The sequence below is a fragment of the Zymoseptoria tritici genome, chromosome 7 (assembly GCF_000219625.1).
Source record: "Zymoseptoria tritici IPO323 chromosome 7, whole genome shotgun sequence".
NCBI lineage: Eukaryota > Fungi > Ascomycota > Dothideomycetes > Mycosphaerellales > Mycosphaerellaceae > Zymoseptoria > Zymoseptoria tritici.
In genome coordinates, this window is record NC_018212.1 from 808,690 (window position 1) to 821,958 (window position 13,269).

General features: G+C 50.6%; 2 protein-coding genes across 2 annotated transcripts; one reads left to right on the top strand and one right to left on the bottom strand.

Annotated features, from left to right (window-relative positions):
• Positions 1 to 742: 742 nt before the first annotated feature.
• MYCGRDRAFT_94383 (uncharacterized protein) lies at positions 743 to 1,250 on the bottom strand (the record flags this gene model as incomplete). The annotated part of the gene is made up of 4 exons (XM_003851160.1): positions 743 to 877; positions 930 to 1,028; positions 1,094 to 1,145; positions 1,198 to 1,250. The coding sequence occupies 4 exons, from the start codon at positions 1,248 to 1,250 to the stop codon at positions 743 to 745; spliced, it is 339 nt and encodes a 112-aa protein (XP_003851208.1).
• A 525-nt stretch (positions 1,251 to 1,775) lies between these two features.
• MYCGRDRAFT_100718 (uncharacterized protein) lies at positions 1,776 to 8,673 on the top strand (the record flags this gene model as incomplete). The annotated part of the gene is made up of 4 exons (XM_003850611.1): positions 1,776 to 2,727; positions 2,839 to 3,061; positions 5,503 to 5,507; positions 8,630 to 8,673. 4 exons carry the CDS (start codon positions 1,788 to 1,790, stop codon positions 8,671 to 8,673), a joined length of 1,212 nt encoding a protein of 403 aa, XP_003850659.1.
• Between the last annotated feature and the right edge of the window lie 4,596 nt (positions 8,674 to 13,269).

Below are 13,269 nucleotides of genomic sequence, written 5' to 3' on the forward strand. Positions count from 1 at the left end.
AGTATATATAGCACCGCCGAGTAAATTGCTATATATAGGACCCCCGGCTATAGAAAATCCGGTAATTCTAGTTAGGTATATAGTCTAAGTAGAAAGTCCGGTATAGTCTATAGATCTAAGGAGGTCTTAAACTAGGATCGTTTTAAGCTAGTTTAGCTAAATAGGTAATAAATCGAGTATCCGGCTAGCTCTAACCCTTAAGTAGTAGAGCTAGCCGGTAAGACGGCTAAGGAGCCGCCTTAAGTGCTCTTAGCTACTAGATAATTAAAAAGCGGAAAAAAGAATAATACTAATTATAAGGGCGAAGGCCCTTAAGCTATATAGACTAACTAAAACGAGCGAGTTATATAATAATAACGAGCCCTTAAGTGAAACGGTGCCTAAGGCTTTAAGGGTTCAAGTAAACCTAAGGTCGGTTTTTAGTGTTTTTAAACAGCGTAAATTAAAAATTGTTCATACTGCCTCCGCGCTTATAGAAATGTGCGATCTTGTGCACAATTAGCGCTATAATAAGGCGTCCGCAGATTCCCTTTGCGCCCGCAACTCCAAAAGCATTATACTAAAATACACCATGCTAAAATACACCATGCGCGAATCCGTAAGAGTGCCCGATATTTGTCCGCCAAGTCCATCCCGTCACCCTGCCGCGTTTGGCGGCCATCTCTCTCTCTCTCTCTCTCTCTCTCTCTCGGCATGTTGGCCCAGAGGCCCACACGCTATGAACTCCAGAAGTCACCGCCGTCTAGTAGTTGATGCATCGTGCCTCAAGGTGCTTTCCGCATTTGTCGCCTGGGTCGCCCGGGTACGACCGGTAGCAGACATCGCGAGCGTACCAATTCCAGGTGTCTCCGTCGAGGCCGAAACCTCCAGACTGACACTAGTTCTCAAAGTTAGACTGGTCGCAATCTGCCGGGGTCGGGAAAACATACCCATTCGTCGTAATAGAGGCAGTCTTCGCAGCCTAGTTTGTGAGTAGCAGCCCACCAATTCCGCGCGCGTATGCAGGCGTGTTGCGTGATGTGGTCGTCCTAAGAGTTCTAACGTCAGCTCGGTCCGAGGGCCAGGATTGCACTGAAGGCAGGACAGTACTCACGCTGTCACCTCTCACAAAGGCGGCGCATTTGTTGTGACTGTCTGCATGTATGCTGTAGGAACTATCAGCCCGGCCTCGATATGTAGTGCGTGAGAATGTCTTACGGGGCTGGCAGAGTGGAGAGAAGCGCAAGAACGACGCTCGGCTTGACATGCATCGTAGAGAGAGCACGGAGTTTTTGGTGAAACTCTGTTTTTCTTTTCTTTTTCTTTGCAATGGTTGAGGAGAGTGAGAGAGTGAGAGAGAGAAGTAGATGGGAAAGCTGCTGAAATATTACTCGACGAGATGGCGCCCGTTCGCCGTCAAACACCGCCAGTGTCCAGGATGTCCTGTCAGACTCATCTCGCAATGTCCGTCGGCTGTCAGGCTTTCCATGTCGACCTGGTGGGGGTGGGCGCATGGGAATGTAATGGAATGGAGTAGACGGGACGTCTGGATCATTTACAGGATTGAACCGTTCCATTGGCTTCTCGCCGACACATGATCCAATGTCTGAGCTGAGAGCGTGACGGAGCCGTCTACTTTTTCTCCTCTCCTCTCCTCTCAGTCTCAGCAGACCGGTAGAACTATCCACGCTAAACTCTTTTCGAATGCGCCGCAACGCAACGTCACGACATCAACATCGGAATGCTATCCACGCTGCCATACGTGCGCATATGATGCCTAGCGCATCGCCGCAGCCACTCCCTCCACCATGTACCGCACCACGGACCCTCGATTCCGACGACGACTAAACGAGATCGGACAAACCCTCGAGTCCGCCAACGAAACCGCGCAATCGTCCTTGTACATCTTCTCGCAGAACTACATCAAGCCGTGCTTCGGAGCGGTAGGGAACTGCCTTGGAAACTGTGTGGATGCGAGTTGCCCTGGCGTGGGAGGGAAGAGGAATGCGAGAAAGGCAAGAGCAGCGCGGGCAGATCGCGCGGAGTTGAGTTTTGACTTCTATGACGATTGGGATGAAGAGGAGAGGGATGGATTGCTGGGATGGGGTGGTGCGGACGACTTTGATCGGATTGTGGGTGGGAGTGGTGGTGGTTACGGCACGACAGGACCAGCGGTACCAGCACAGCAGCAGCCACCGAGGCAAAGAGGCATGAGTTACCCTAAAGGCCGGAGGAAAAGCATTGGTGAGGGCGTGGATGCCGCAGTCGTGAATCAGCGAGGATTCTGGGGACGACTATTCGCGGGCAAGCCAGCGCCGTACAAACCTACAGTTGCGGATCTACAGGACCATCCAGGCTCGCGATGGAGAGACAGGACCGAGGGCGAAGCTTTACTGGGTGAGGACGAGTCAGGATCAGACCGGATTGGACGACGAGCGAAGACGCATCGGCGAAAGCGCAGCGGGACACAGGCTTCGCAGGAGACGACGAGCAGTTATAGCAGTCGAGGAGACTTATTTCCTTCCGATGAAGAAGACGATGCGATACCGCTGGACGATGAATTTGCAATGGTTTGGAAAAGACGAGGGACGATGCATTCGGGACCGGAGACGGATTCAAGTTCGAATCCTGTGTCGCATAAGAGAGGCAAGCGACCTAGCGCAGGAAGTCGTGCCTCTACACGACGGACATTCTCTTCGAGGAGTACAAAGAGTGCGAGGAAGGGCACGAGTCGGACAAGCTCGAGCGGTCAGCATACTCCGACCACCATCAGTCGAGATGATCTGCCTGAAGCCACAGAGCTGGACTCTGGTCTTGTTCCCAAGGAGATTCTACGCCCTCATGCTGGACTGGACGTAGACGAGGATCCTCAGTCTCCGCCTCATCTTGCTGAATTGGAGGCTCAGGAGCGAAGAGTCGCAGAGGAAGAGGAAGCGGCCGTGCAGCGAAAGCGAGAAGAGGCCTTGCGCATTGCGGCGGAGCGAGGACTGCCTTTACACGATTTGAAAAAGCATGCCACTGCGCAGACGACAAGCGCTGAAAAGGCTCCAGAGATGCAAGCGGCCTCGACAGAGCCCTCATCGTCGGCGCGGGAACCTACACAATTGCCCTCACCACTACCGACGGAAGACGAGGAAGATCAGCCAGCTCCTAAGGCCAAATCGGGCAGGAGCACACGAAGCAGTACCAACAGTGACGGCAGCACGAAAGGCCACGAACAGCTTGGATGATCGATTTGATGAAGATGTGGGAATATTGCCAACCGCAAAAAAGAGCCTTTGCCGTTGTCTCAGAGTGTAGCGTTCAAGCGATGGTATTCATTAGTCTTCGTACGCAGCGGCTACGTAGTGGCGATAATTGGGTCCAGATCAGGTGTAACGACAGCCTCTGTCTCCGGTTCAGATCGCTGTCTGCTCGGTGTTGAATTCGGAGGTCTCGCGCTAGCCTTCCTGATCAACTCATTCTGATCTTTCGGTCCCGCCTTTATCGTGAATCGATCCTGCAGCCTATTCGGTCAGCACAACATCCGCCTTCGCCGAGACAGCATAAACCAAAGCACTCACCCACAGGAACTGCGGACACCACCACTTGATCCAAATGAACAATGCCGTCAGCGGTCCAACATAAATCTTCCTATTGACACCGCCAAATTCGATCTTCTTCACGACCCGCCTGGCATACTCTTCCACCTCCAGGAGATAAAAACTGGTCTCACCCAGTTCCACGACACTCTCATTCTCATGCAGCTTCGTCTCAATGATACCCGTCACGACCGTGACGACTCTCATTACCAATGGCTGGACTTCAAGTCGAAGCGTCTCGCTCAGAGTCGTGAGAGCAGCTTTCGAAGCCCCATAGACTCCTCCAAACCCCATAGACTTCTCCAAACGACGCTTGGGTAACTTGTAAGGGGGCGAGGACGTGTAATACGAATTGGTGGCGGGCTGCTTCGATGGGTGTGTCAAGAACTGGAGCCGTCAGTGTCGTGCCGGCGTTGTGTGCCGGCGTTGTGGACGAGGACGTCGAGGCTGCCGTTGGACGATGGTCGGACGACTTGTTGAACGGCAGCTTCGATGGAGGATGGGGAGCAGACGTCCAGGCTCAAGGTTGTTACGTTGGGGAGGAATGACAGTGAGGAGGGAATCTTGGACATTTTTCGAGCGGAGGCGAAGACGTGCAAGTCGAATTGCTGGTAATTCAGGCTGCGCCTATACCACCCGCAGAGCAGCCAGTTATGAGGACAGTCTTTTGCTTTGGGCTTGACATCTTTCGTGAGGTCTTTTGGAGGGTGATGTCTCTGGCCGTGCTCGTCTGAAGCGTGCTTTATCCGGCAGCTCATGGCACTCGACACGGACACAACGTCTCGTCGCGGTCACTGATTTCCAAAGGGCCCGGCGACCAGCTCTCGACCCAGCTTAGCAGTGGAAAGGTTCAGGGTGCAGTATATGGCTCAATGATGCATTGCGTGGATCACCAGCAAGGTGCCGACACAAACAATCTTGGGAGGCCACTTCTTCTCAATGACCAAAATGAAGGGAATGGCCCTGGTTGGACGTATGGATTTTGCGGCAATTCGAGATGGAAGCGTAAGTCATGACCTCCGACAGATACAGAGATCGGAGCTGGCGGATCCGCCACTGTGGAAGAAGTACTGTCGTAAACCATGGAGAGCGAGGGAGCACGAGAAGAGCCGATTGTGACGACGGAAGAGGTGACGATGCCAGCATGGCTAGACGGACCGACCGCCTTCTGGATGCCCAGCTGATCCATCAGCCACTGTCCTGGAATGTAGTGCTTCTTCCAAGGTGTGTAAGCGTCGGCGACAGAGTTCAGATCAAGCGGATCCGGTCTCACCAACAAGCACGAGTTACGGGATAGTATCCTCCCTGCACGAGTGCAAGCACACTGGTTGCTCAACGACGTGTGTATGGTCGTCCATCGAACATTCGTTTTCGACGGTGAGTTTGGACAGCTTCGGCGTCGCGTGGAACACATCCCAGGAACATCCCAAACAACTAGAGCGGACCTGTCGTATACGCATGGTTCAGTACCACGGCTTCCCTGCCTGTCACCCCCGCCCGGTGCCGTTTGTTGCGTCCACGCCCTGGCTGTCGATTGTCATAAAGTCGCTTCTCCAACCCAACTCTTCCTTCTTGCAACTCGAATCGAGATCCCCACTCGGTCTCCAAAACAGAACCTTCTCGACAAAACCCACAAAACAATATCAACAATGCACCTCACCAAGACCACTCTTTACCTTTCGATGCTTTCGAGCGTCCTCGCATCCCCGGTAAATCTTCTACAGGACATTTTCAACCCGCTTTTGCTGACAAAATTTCTAGTATTGCTTCATTGACACTGGCGCGGGCATTGGCTATTGCCACGGCGACGACGGCAGCAATTACCCGTGCTGGCCACGTAAGTGTAGTTGACAATACACATTGGCGATCCTTACTCATTCTTTACAGACTACCCGTGCAAAACCCCGGGCAAACCGAACGGATGCAAACAACAGATAAACAGTCAGGGTGTGGCAGGAGCGACTTGCAACTTGGCTTGACCGCGGTGGATTCCTACTTCGTTGGAGCTGGGACGTCTTGCTGTTGACTCTTGGATGCGGTCGGAACTGCGTACTGTCGATGTATCCACCTTGCGTTCACAAAGTCTGCTATATCAGCTTTGATTATTCGATTATGGTGCTACATCGAATGAAATTTCCTGCTGTGAATTGCTCCCCAAACCATTCGCTCACGCATGGGAGAGCGAAGGCGAAAGTCGGGCCACTGCTGAAACAAATGTGCGATCCGACACGGGTGGAGGCCCAGCTCGAGGTCGAAGGCTCGTCTTCTGCTTGAACTAATGAGATTGATTACATTGGAGCGGGCGGCGGGGATGTTTCGTGTCGCTGGACGTGGACCTCTGACTGTCGATCAAGCTATCCGACATCAACACGCTTCACTCCTTCTCTATGGAGTCCACGTCCCGCCTCCAGCTCAGCGCCATGAGATACGGTGCGGACGACTTCGATTACAGTCCGAAGACCAACGATCCCTCATCCGTGTTTCCGAAACCTTCAGAGCTCGGGCGATTGCGCTGCCATAGGCGATTGCCATTTCTGCTGGGATGCTCCTTTCCGCCTACACATAACCTACAGCATCCGTACACCGTGGACTTCATCGACGCTCCTCCGACACTTCCGCAGCCGCAATCCACCGCACTCGTATCCTGCACCGTGGACCGGCTGCATCCCGGAATCTGTCAATACTCACCAATTATTCGCATCACTCTCTAGCATCCCCGATTCAATGGGCCAATGTCCGTCGTGCTCAGAGCCAGGCGTCATGTCCAATCACCGACGAGAAACTTCACACGGCAAGCATCGACGGTCTTGTTCTCTCTGCCCTCTGACCTCTCCACGATACATCAGCCCCACGTGGTTCCTACTATACACTTTCACCCCAAGCCTACTCCGACATTCGATAATCTGAAAATGAAGCTCCTCACTGTCCCCCTGGTCACAACAACAGCCTCACCCGTCTCCACCAAAACGAAACTTTGGCGGACATCTGATCCAACCACGCGAATGTCCAGATCCCAACAATATCGACGAGGACTGCTACGATATCGATGCTCGTTGCACTGGCTGTTGTTTGGAGGGCGGAGGCAAGCGGAATTATTGGTATGGTCGCTGCCATAAGTATGTCCATGGACATTCAATCAGATTACTCTTTTCTCGAACATCCCGATGCTGATGAGTTGTCAGGCTTCACAAAAAGTCATCAGTTGGCCGTTGCGGCCGAACGAAACCACGACGGGGTCAAAGGAACTCGGGCAACACGACGGAGTGGTCGTCGTGGGATACATGTACGGATGTATCTGCGTTACAAGATATCATGCAAAGAAAGACTACCCACAAAAGCAACGAATGCCAATCAAGACGTCCACGAGCGAGAAGATGCTCCTTGTTCTTGTGTTCCGGCTCCTCCGTCTCCGCGATGCCTCTCCTCTTCACAATGCTTGGGCGCTTAGTGGCGTGCCTTCTCGACGTTAGCACAATCTTGGACGTCCGTCGCGCGGGAGAACTTACAGCACCACGACCTCCAGTGCCGGCCGAGTAGAATGCGCCGCCAAGGACAGGACCGCGACCACCGGTACCCGCCGTGTAGCACACTCCGCCAAGGACAGGACCACGGCCGCCGGTACCAGCAGTATAGCATTCGCCTCCAAGGACAGGACCGCGGCCTCCAGTACCAGCAGTATAGCATTCGCCTCCAAGGACGGGTCCGCGGCCACCAGTGCCAGCAGTATAGCATTCGCCTCCAAGGACAGGACCGCGGCCGCCAGTGCCGGCAGTGTAGCATTCGCCTCCACGGACGGAGGGCTCATTGATTTCATGGGCAGCTCCCAGAAGGTGCATTTGCTGGTGCCAGCCTCGAGTCGTGAACTGACGGGTTGGGTAGCCGGAGCGATCGCCGAGCACGTTGTAGAGTGCATTGAGGTCTTCCGAGGACGACCTGCGGGAGGACGGGTTGGACGCGTTGTCGGACACCATGTTTGTATATTGTTCAGAAGAGTCTTGATGTTTGCGATGGAAGTGAGTTTGATGGTCTTTCAAAATCTCCGGAGGTCGACCTGCTACTTAAGTCATCGTGCCACTCCTGCTGGCCTTTGTCGTTATTCTGGGGTATCTCCGGGAGACCACATTGCTCGATAACGCATGAATTGTCTCATTCGCTACAGATATGGCAAGCTCCTATCGTGGTGGTCAGCTGCACCACATAAGTCATTTTCCCGTTCGCCAAAGGCTCACGATCCCCATACCGTGGTCAGTATGGTCAGACGAGGAACAGAAATTTTGCTCATACCGATGGGGATACCGAACTGTCCCCGTGTGGCTATGACCTCCTCGTGCGATCCTCCAGCGCTTATCCGGCGACGCATCGGGAGACGAGCTCACCGCTTCACAAGCTCGCGAGTGGTTCAGTCACATGCATCCCATTTGCCAGAACAACCACCGGCTCGACAACCTTCGACAGCTCGACGACAGACCCCAGGTCGATAGCAACACCTTCTCTTCCTCCTTGAGTTCCAGTCTTTGGAATCCACCACGCAACGATGGCCGCGACGATGAACCCAATCCATGCCTCAATCGACTTCCTGGCCGATCGATATCAGGAAGAAAAGCCATACTATCTCCATCCTGCGTCCGGCGTTGACATCGACCTGGAGGCCGTGAAGCTGTCCAACGTAATTTGGGACCCGAAGCCGGTGCCATTGCGCAGTATGCGAGATGCAAACGTTAGTCTTGAGAAGACTGGCTTCTGCTTCATCGAACATGAGTCCAAATTCCTGCCGGAAGATGGCTCTAGCGGAGAAGTCGCAACAGCCTACCAGAGAGAGACCGAGCAGATGCTGCAGGAGTATTTCGAAGCGGAACTGGTGACTTGTTATGACTATCGTGTAAGTGCAGCTTCGACCTGAACATTGGAATGCCCACTGAACACAGAGACAGCGTCGCCGGAATGCGCCTGTGAAGGTCGAAGCATATGACCCAGATGACCCACAACATGTCGATCAAGTTGCCAAAGGGGCACACGGTAAGTAACACTGAATCGTTTCGAGTGAGCAACCTGCTGATTTGGTCTTGCAGTCGGTCAGTCGTTCATCGATCCCGGTCAACGAGTCGGACACTGACGATGGCAGACATCACGATCGACACGATAACCGATTTCGTGTCACGTCTTCTGACACCGGAGCAACAGCGGGAGTTCCTGTCACCAGGATATCGCATCCGCATCGTGAAGTGGGTCTCTACTGGACACAGCCTGCGAACGTACCTCGACCACGCTAACTACTTGCAGTACCTGGCGCACGATCAACCCAGTGTGCGAAGATCGCCCTCTCGCGGTTTGCGATGCCAGCTCCATCGATGCTAAAGACCTGATTCCTACCGATCGAGTGTATCCGCAATGGCTACAAGAGATATACCACTTATCCTACAACGAGACTCAGCGCTGGTACTGGTTGCCATTGCAACGCAGCAACGAGCCGTTGGTCTTCTTGTCCTACGACAGCAAGTCGGAATCGAACGCAAGATGTACGTGCCATCCAGAACGATGATTATGACCAGCGTCGATCGCGGGCTGACGCCAGTTCCCCATGAAGTCTGTCCACATGTGTCCTTTGACAACCCATTGGCTGGACCAGAGGCTCCCAGGCGCCACAGCGTGGAGACAAGGAGTTTGGTCATCACTAGGGAGAAATGGTGAGGTTGGAAGTCATGGAATGGCCATGGAGGAGTGCGATGCTGCAGCTAGATTGCTCAGAGAATGTAATGCTTTGTCCTCGTCAACACAATGATCACTCCACGATATGCAAGCTCTGGATTCTGTTTGCCCCGTGATTCAACCTCTGGCACGAAAGTACCGAGGGCGATGCCGATGTTTCTGCGACGATGTAAGCTCGAGGTAATGGCGATGATTCACCGCAGGACATGGTTCATAGTCAACTTCAGGGGTAAGCTCGTAGCGCCGGCAATTGATCGGCCACCTACCGGGCTTTGCTAAACAGCATACAGATCGGACTACGTGGCATACAGTCCGGATACCTCCGAGCTCCGCGACGGACGCGCACGGACGTTTTAAGGTGCACAATTGGCTTATTTAGTCCTTGCAGGTAGTTAGCGGTATAAAGTCGTATATACACGTAGTTTTAATAGAAATAGTTACGATCCGGTTACTAAGCGATGCTAGACTAATTAGAAGCTCTCGTTCGATAAGAATAAGTAATAGCAATTAATAAGAAGGTGTTGTTTATAGCTACAATCGACTTAGAGCGCTATAGTAAACTTAGAGCTTAATATAGCTGTCTGTTTACGGCATAGTAAGCCCTTAGTGCTATAAATAGCTTAACTATATAGCTATAGTAGTGTTGTTGTTGCTGCTCTTGCCGGTAGTAGTAGTTGTAAGGGTAGGCAATAGCGCCTTAGTAAGTCTATTGCTAGCTCCTTTGTTAATTTAAAGGAGGTAGTAGTAGACCTATTAACTACGCCGGCGTTAGTTAAATTAATGCGTTTATAGCTACTAGCTATAGTAAGTATAGGCTAATAGTTATGCCGGTCATGCCGCCGTGTAGCTGCTATTAATATCTAGTGTTCTAGCTATTGCTCTAAAGTAGCTACTATATCGGCGCGGTCGAAGGAGGGCCTTATACTAGCGTTTATAAAGGCGTTAGCTACTATTAAGGAGGTAGTAGTAGTGCCGGTGCGGTCGCTAAAGGAGTTATATCGTCTGTGTTTAAGCACGTGTTAGCCGGTCTATAGCATATAATACTATACGGCCGTCCTACCTTCCTATACGTACATAAACGATTGCTACAACCGGCTCTACAACGACAGCGTAATAGTGTTACCGGTAGAGCTAGCAATAGTAGAGGTACTAGCTAGCTAGGCTCTACGTTGCGAACGGCTGCTCGTAGATTAATAAACGTCGGTTGTTTACGACTATATAGTACCTAAGAGGGGTAGTTAGGATCTAGTCGCTCTAGTAGTGTTATATTACGTCTAGTACTATTAATGCCGTCGCCGCGGCGGTATGGTGCTACCCTCTCGGCGCGCTTACGAGCACGTTTGCGAGGCTTAAGGACTCGGCTATTAATAGCTACAATCGCCTTACCCCCTAGTACGAGCTAGTACTTATCGAAGTCGTAGCTAGTAAGGATAACGACGCTACTAGCCTTAAGCAATGCTCGGATCTTACACCGGTAAGGGATGCTATACGCTCTTCTAAAGCGACTACTATATAGTCGTAGTATATAGCCTAGATCGTCCGGTAACGCCTTCTACGCTACTATCTTATTAAGAGCAATGTAGCGCTACTTAGCGACGAGCTTAAGAGCATAGTTTAATACTATACGTACGAGCTAGTCGAAGAAGTAGTCCTTAATAAAGATAACGCCGCCCTTATTAGATTCGAAGCCGAGCCGCTCGTTGTATATCGCCGTCTAATGCTCGAAGTAGGGATCTAGTTGTTAAATAAAGGTAAGGATGTCGCTATAGCTAGTCGTAAGCTATACCTTTAAGCCGGCGTATGCGCCTTCGACTAGTAATATTGTTTTATTGCTATAGTACCGGATGTTGTTAGTCTAAGCCTTTACGCACCGCTCCTTATATATCTACTAGTAATCCTCGAGATACGTAACTATAATAAACTAGTCTTAATTCTTACTAGCTCTACTCTAGAGCGCTCGTTTGGTATCGTTAAACAACGCCTTAGTCGGTGCATTAATAGCTTAATTAAACGCCTCTATAAACTCCTTTATAGCCTTAGATAGCTTATATCTTCTACTCGCTAGATTCTGCGTTGTCTTAAGGTAATACTTAGCATTAGCTTCTACCGCCTTCCTTAGATGCTAGCGATATAGAGCTGTTAGTATGTCCGGAAACATCGTATTAAGGGCGTTAATAAGGGCCTTGTCGCGGTCGTAAAGGAAGAGCCGTAGCTCGTTAATGTTATAATCTTTAAGTATACGCTCGAAGTAGCGTAGGGCTATCTTATAGTTAGCCTACTCTTTACTAGGCATTAACATTATAGCTAAGGGCTTAGTCTAATTAAAGCTATTTATAGACGCGATCTAAAGTAGCGGAAGGCTATATTCGTTCGTCTTATAAGTGTAGTCTACGAGCATAACCTTCGGAGCATAGCTATGCTATTTAATTATATTAGGGTGTATAAAGAACAGCTAGTCGAGCTATCTATCCTTTATATTATAATTATACTAAAACCCCTTAGCTCGTAGTATCTCTAGTAAACGCTCTACTACACTTATACTATTAAGGTCGATAGCTCTAGCCTTAAACATAGCGTTAGCAATGTTATAAGCCGTCTGCTCGAGGCTATAGAAGTTACGCTTAAGTATAGACTTAATAAGCCGTATAGATAGACCTCTACTCCTTATATTAGTAATAAACTTAACGAGCTCGTTACTACGTTTACGACGACGAGCGTTCGCGAGTATTACGCGCTCTATACGGCTATACGAGTAGACTAGATTGTTGCTATAATTTAGCGTCTATTTAGAGGTTAATAGACTGTCCTTGTCGATAGTAGAGCCACCGATTAAGTACTAGTAACTATCCTTCTTCGACCGTCTGTTCCGTCGTACCTTATAACTTATATTAGCGACAGCAATTAGTTTCTTCTTAGAGCTAATAGCACGCTATCGTTTAGGTAGATAGTAACGCGCGTAGTTCTAGAATCGCCTATAGACCTCGTTATTCTTATTCTTCTTCGACGAGTTAATCTTTACGTTAAAGCCCTACTCGAGGGTAAAGGCATAAACATATAACTCTAGCTCTTATAGACTAGCGAACGTCTGTTCCTTATATAGTAGTATTCGCTCGAAGGATTCGCGTATAGGTGCGAGGTTATTATCTAAGTCTAACTAGTTATCGTATAGCGGTAGAGGCGACGGTAAGGGTAGTAGAGCGTCGGCATTAATCGATTAAGAGTTTAGAAGGTCGTCGATCTAGCGGTCGTCGTCGTTGTGTAGCGGTAAGGCTATAAGGCTATAAGGTAGTTGTTATAGTAAAGGTGTTAAAGTAATTAGAAATTTTAGATATTACGGTGCAAGTACGCGGCGTACACGCGTTTGATGTATTTGCTATACCGCCTAGTTATTTCAGTGGAAGCTGCGCGTTGTATCTGTTACGCTAAGACTAGACGTATTTTGGTTGTATGCTACGTAGTCCGATCTGTATGCTGTTTAGCAAAGCCCCCACCTACCGGTCCGGACCTAATCATGAGGGCGGTGTGGAAACCACGCACCTGGTCTCGATGAACGGAAGAACGCTGGCAGCGCTGTTAGACTTAGTCGTGTGGCCGTGTATCGGCATATCGTCGTACTGATCGGACAAAACACTGCTGAAGATCAGCTCTTGATCGCCGCCACGTCTGATGTTTACCTTTCCCCCGTCCGCTAGGAGACATGCTTCCCCGCCACATGAAACGTGTTCCCTGTCTCGTTCGACATGCCTTTGTCAATTGCCTTGAGGTGGTGTGGTAGAGTCACAGCCTCCTTCGGTATCTGATCTTGCCAATCAAAGGACGCCCGTCTTAGCGCTATATACCCTGCCAAAAGCGCTATCGCAGCCAGTAGATTGTTGCCGATGCAGAGACAGTCGAGCTCGCACAGCAGTGCGAAGGACTCCTCTCGTTCGGGATTACAGAAGCGGCAAGCTTGCCGAACCGTTATCAGATTCGTGACCATGGCAATCCGACAAGACGAAACTGG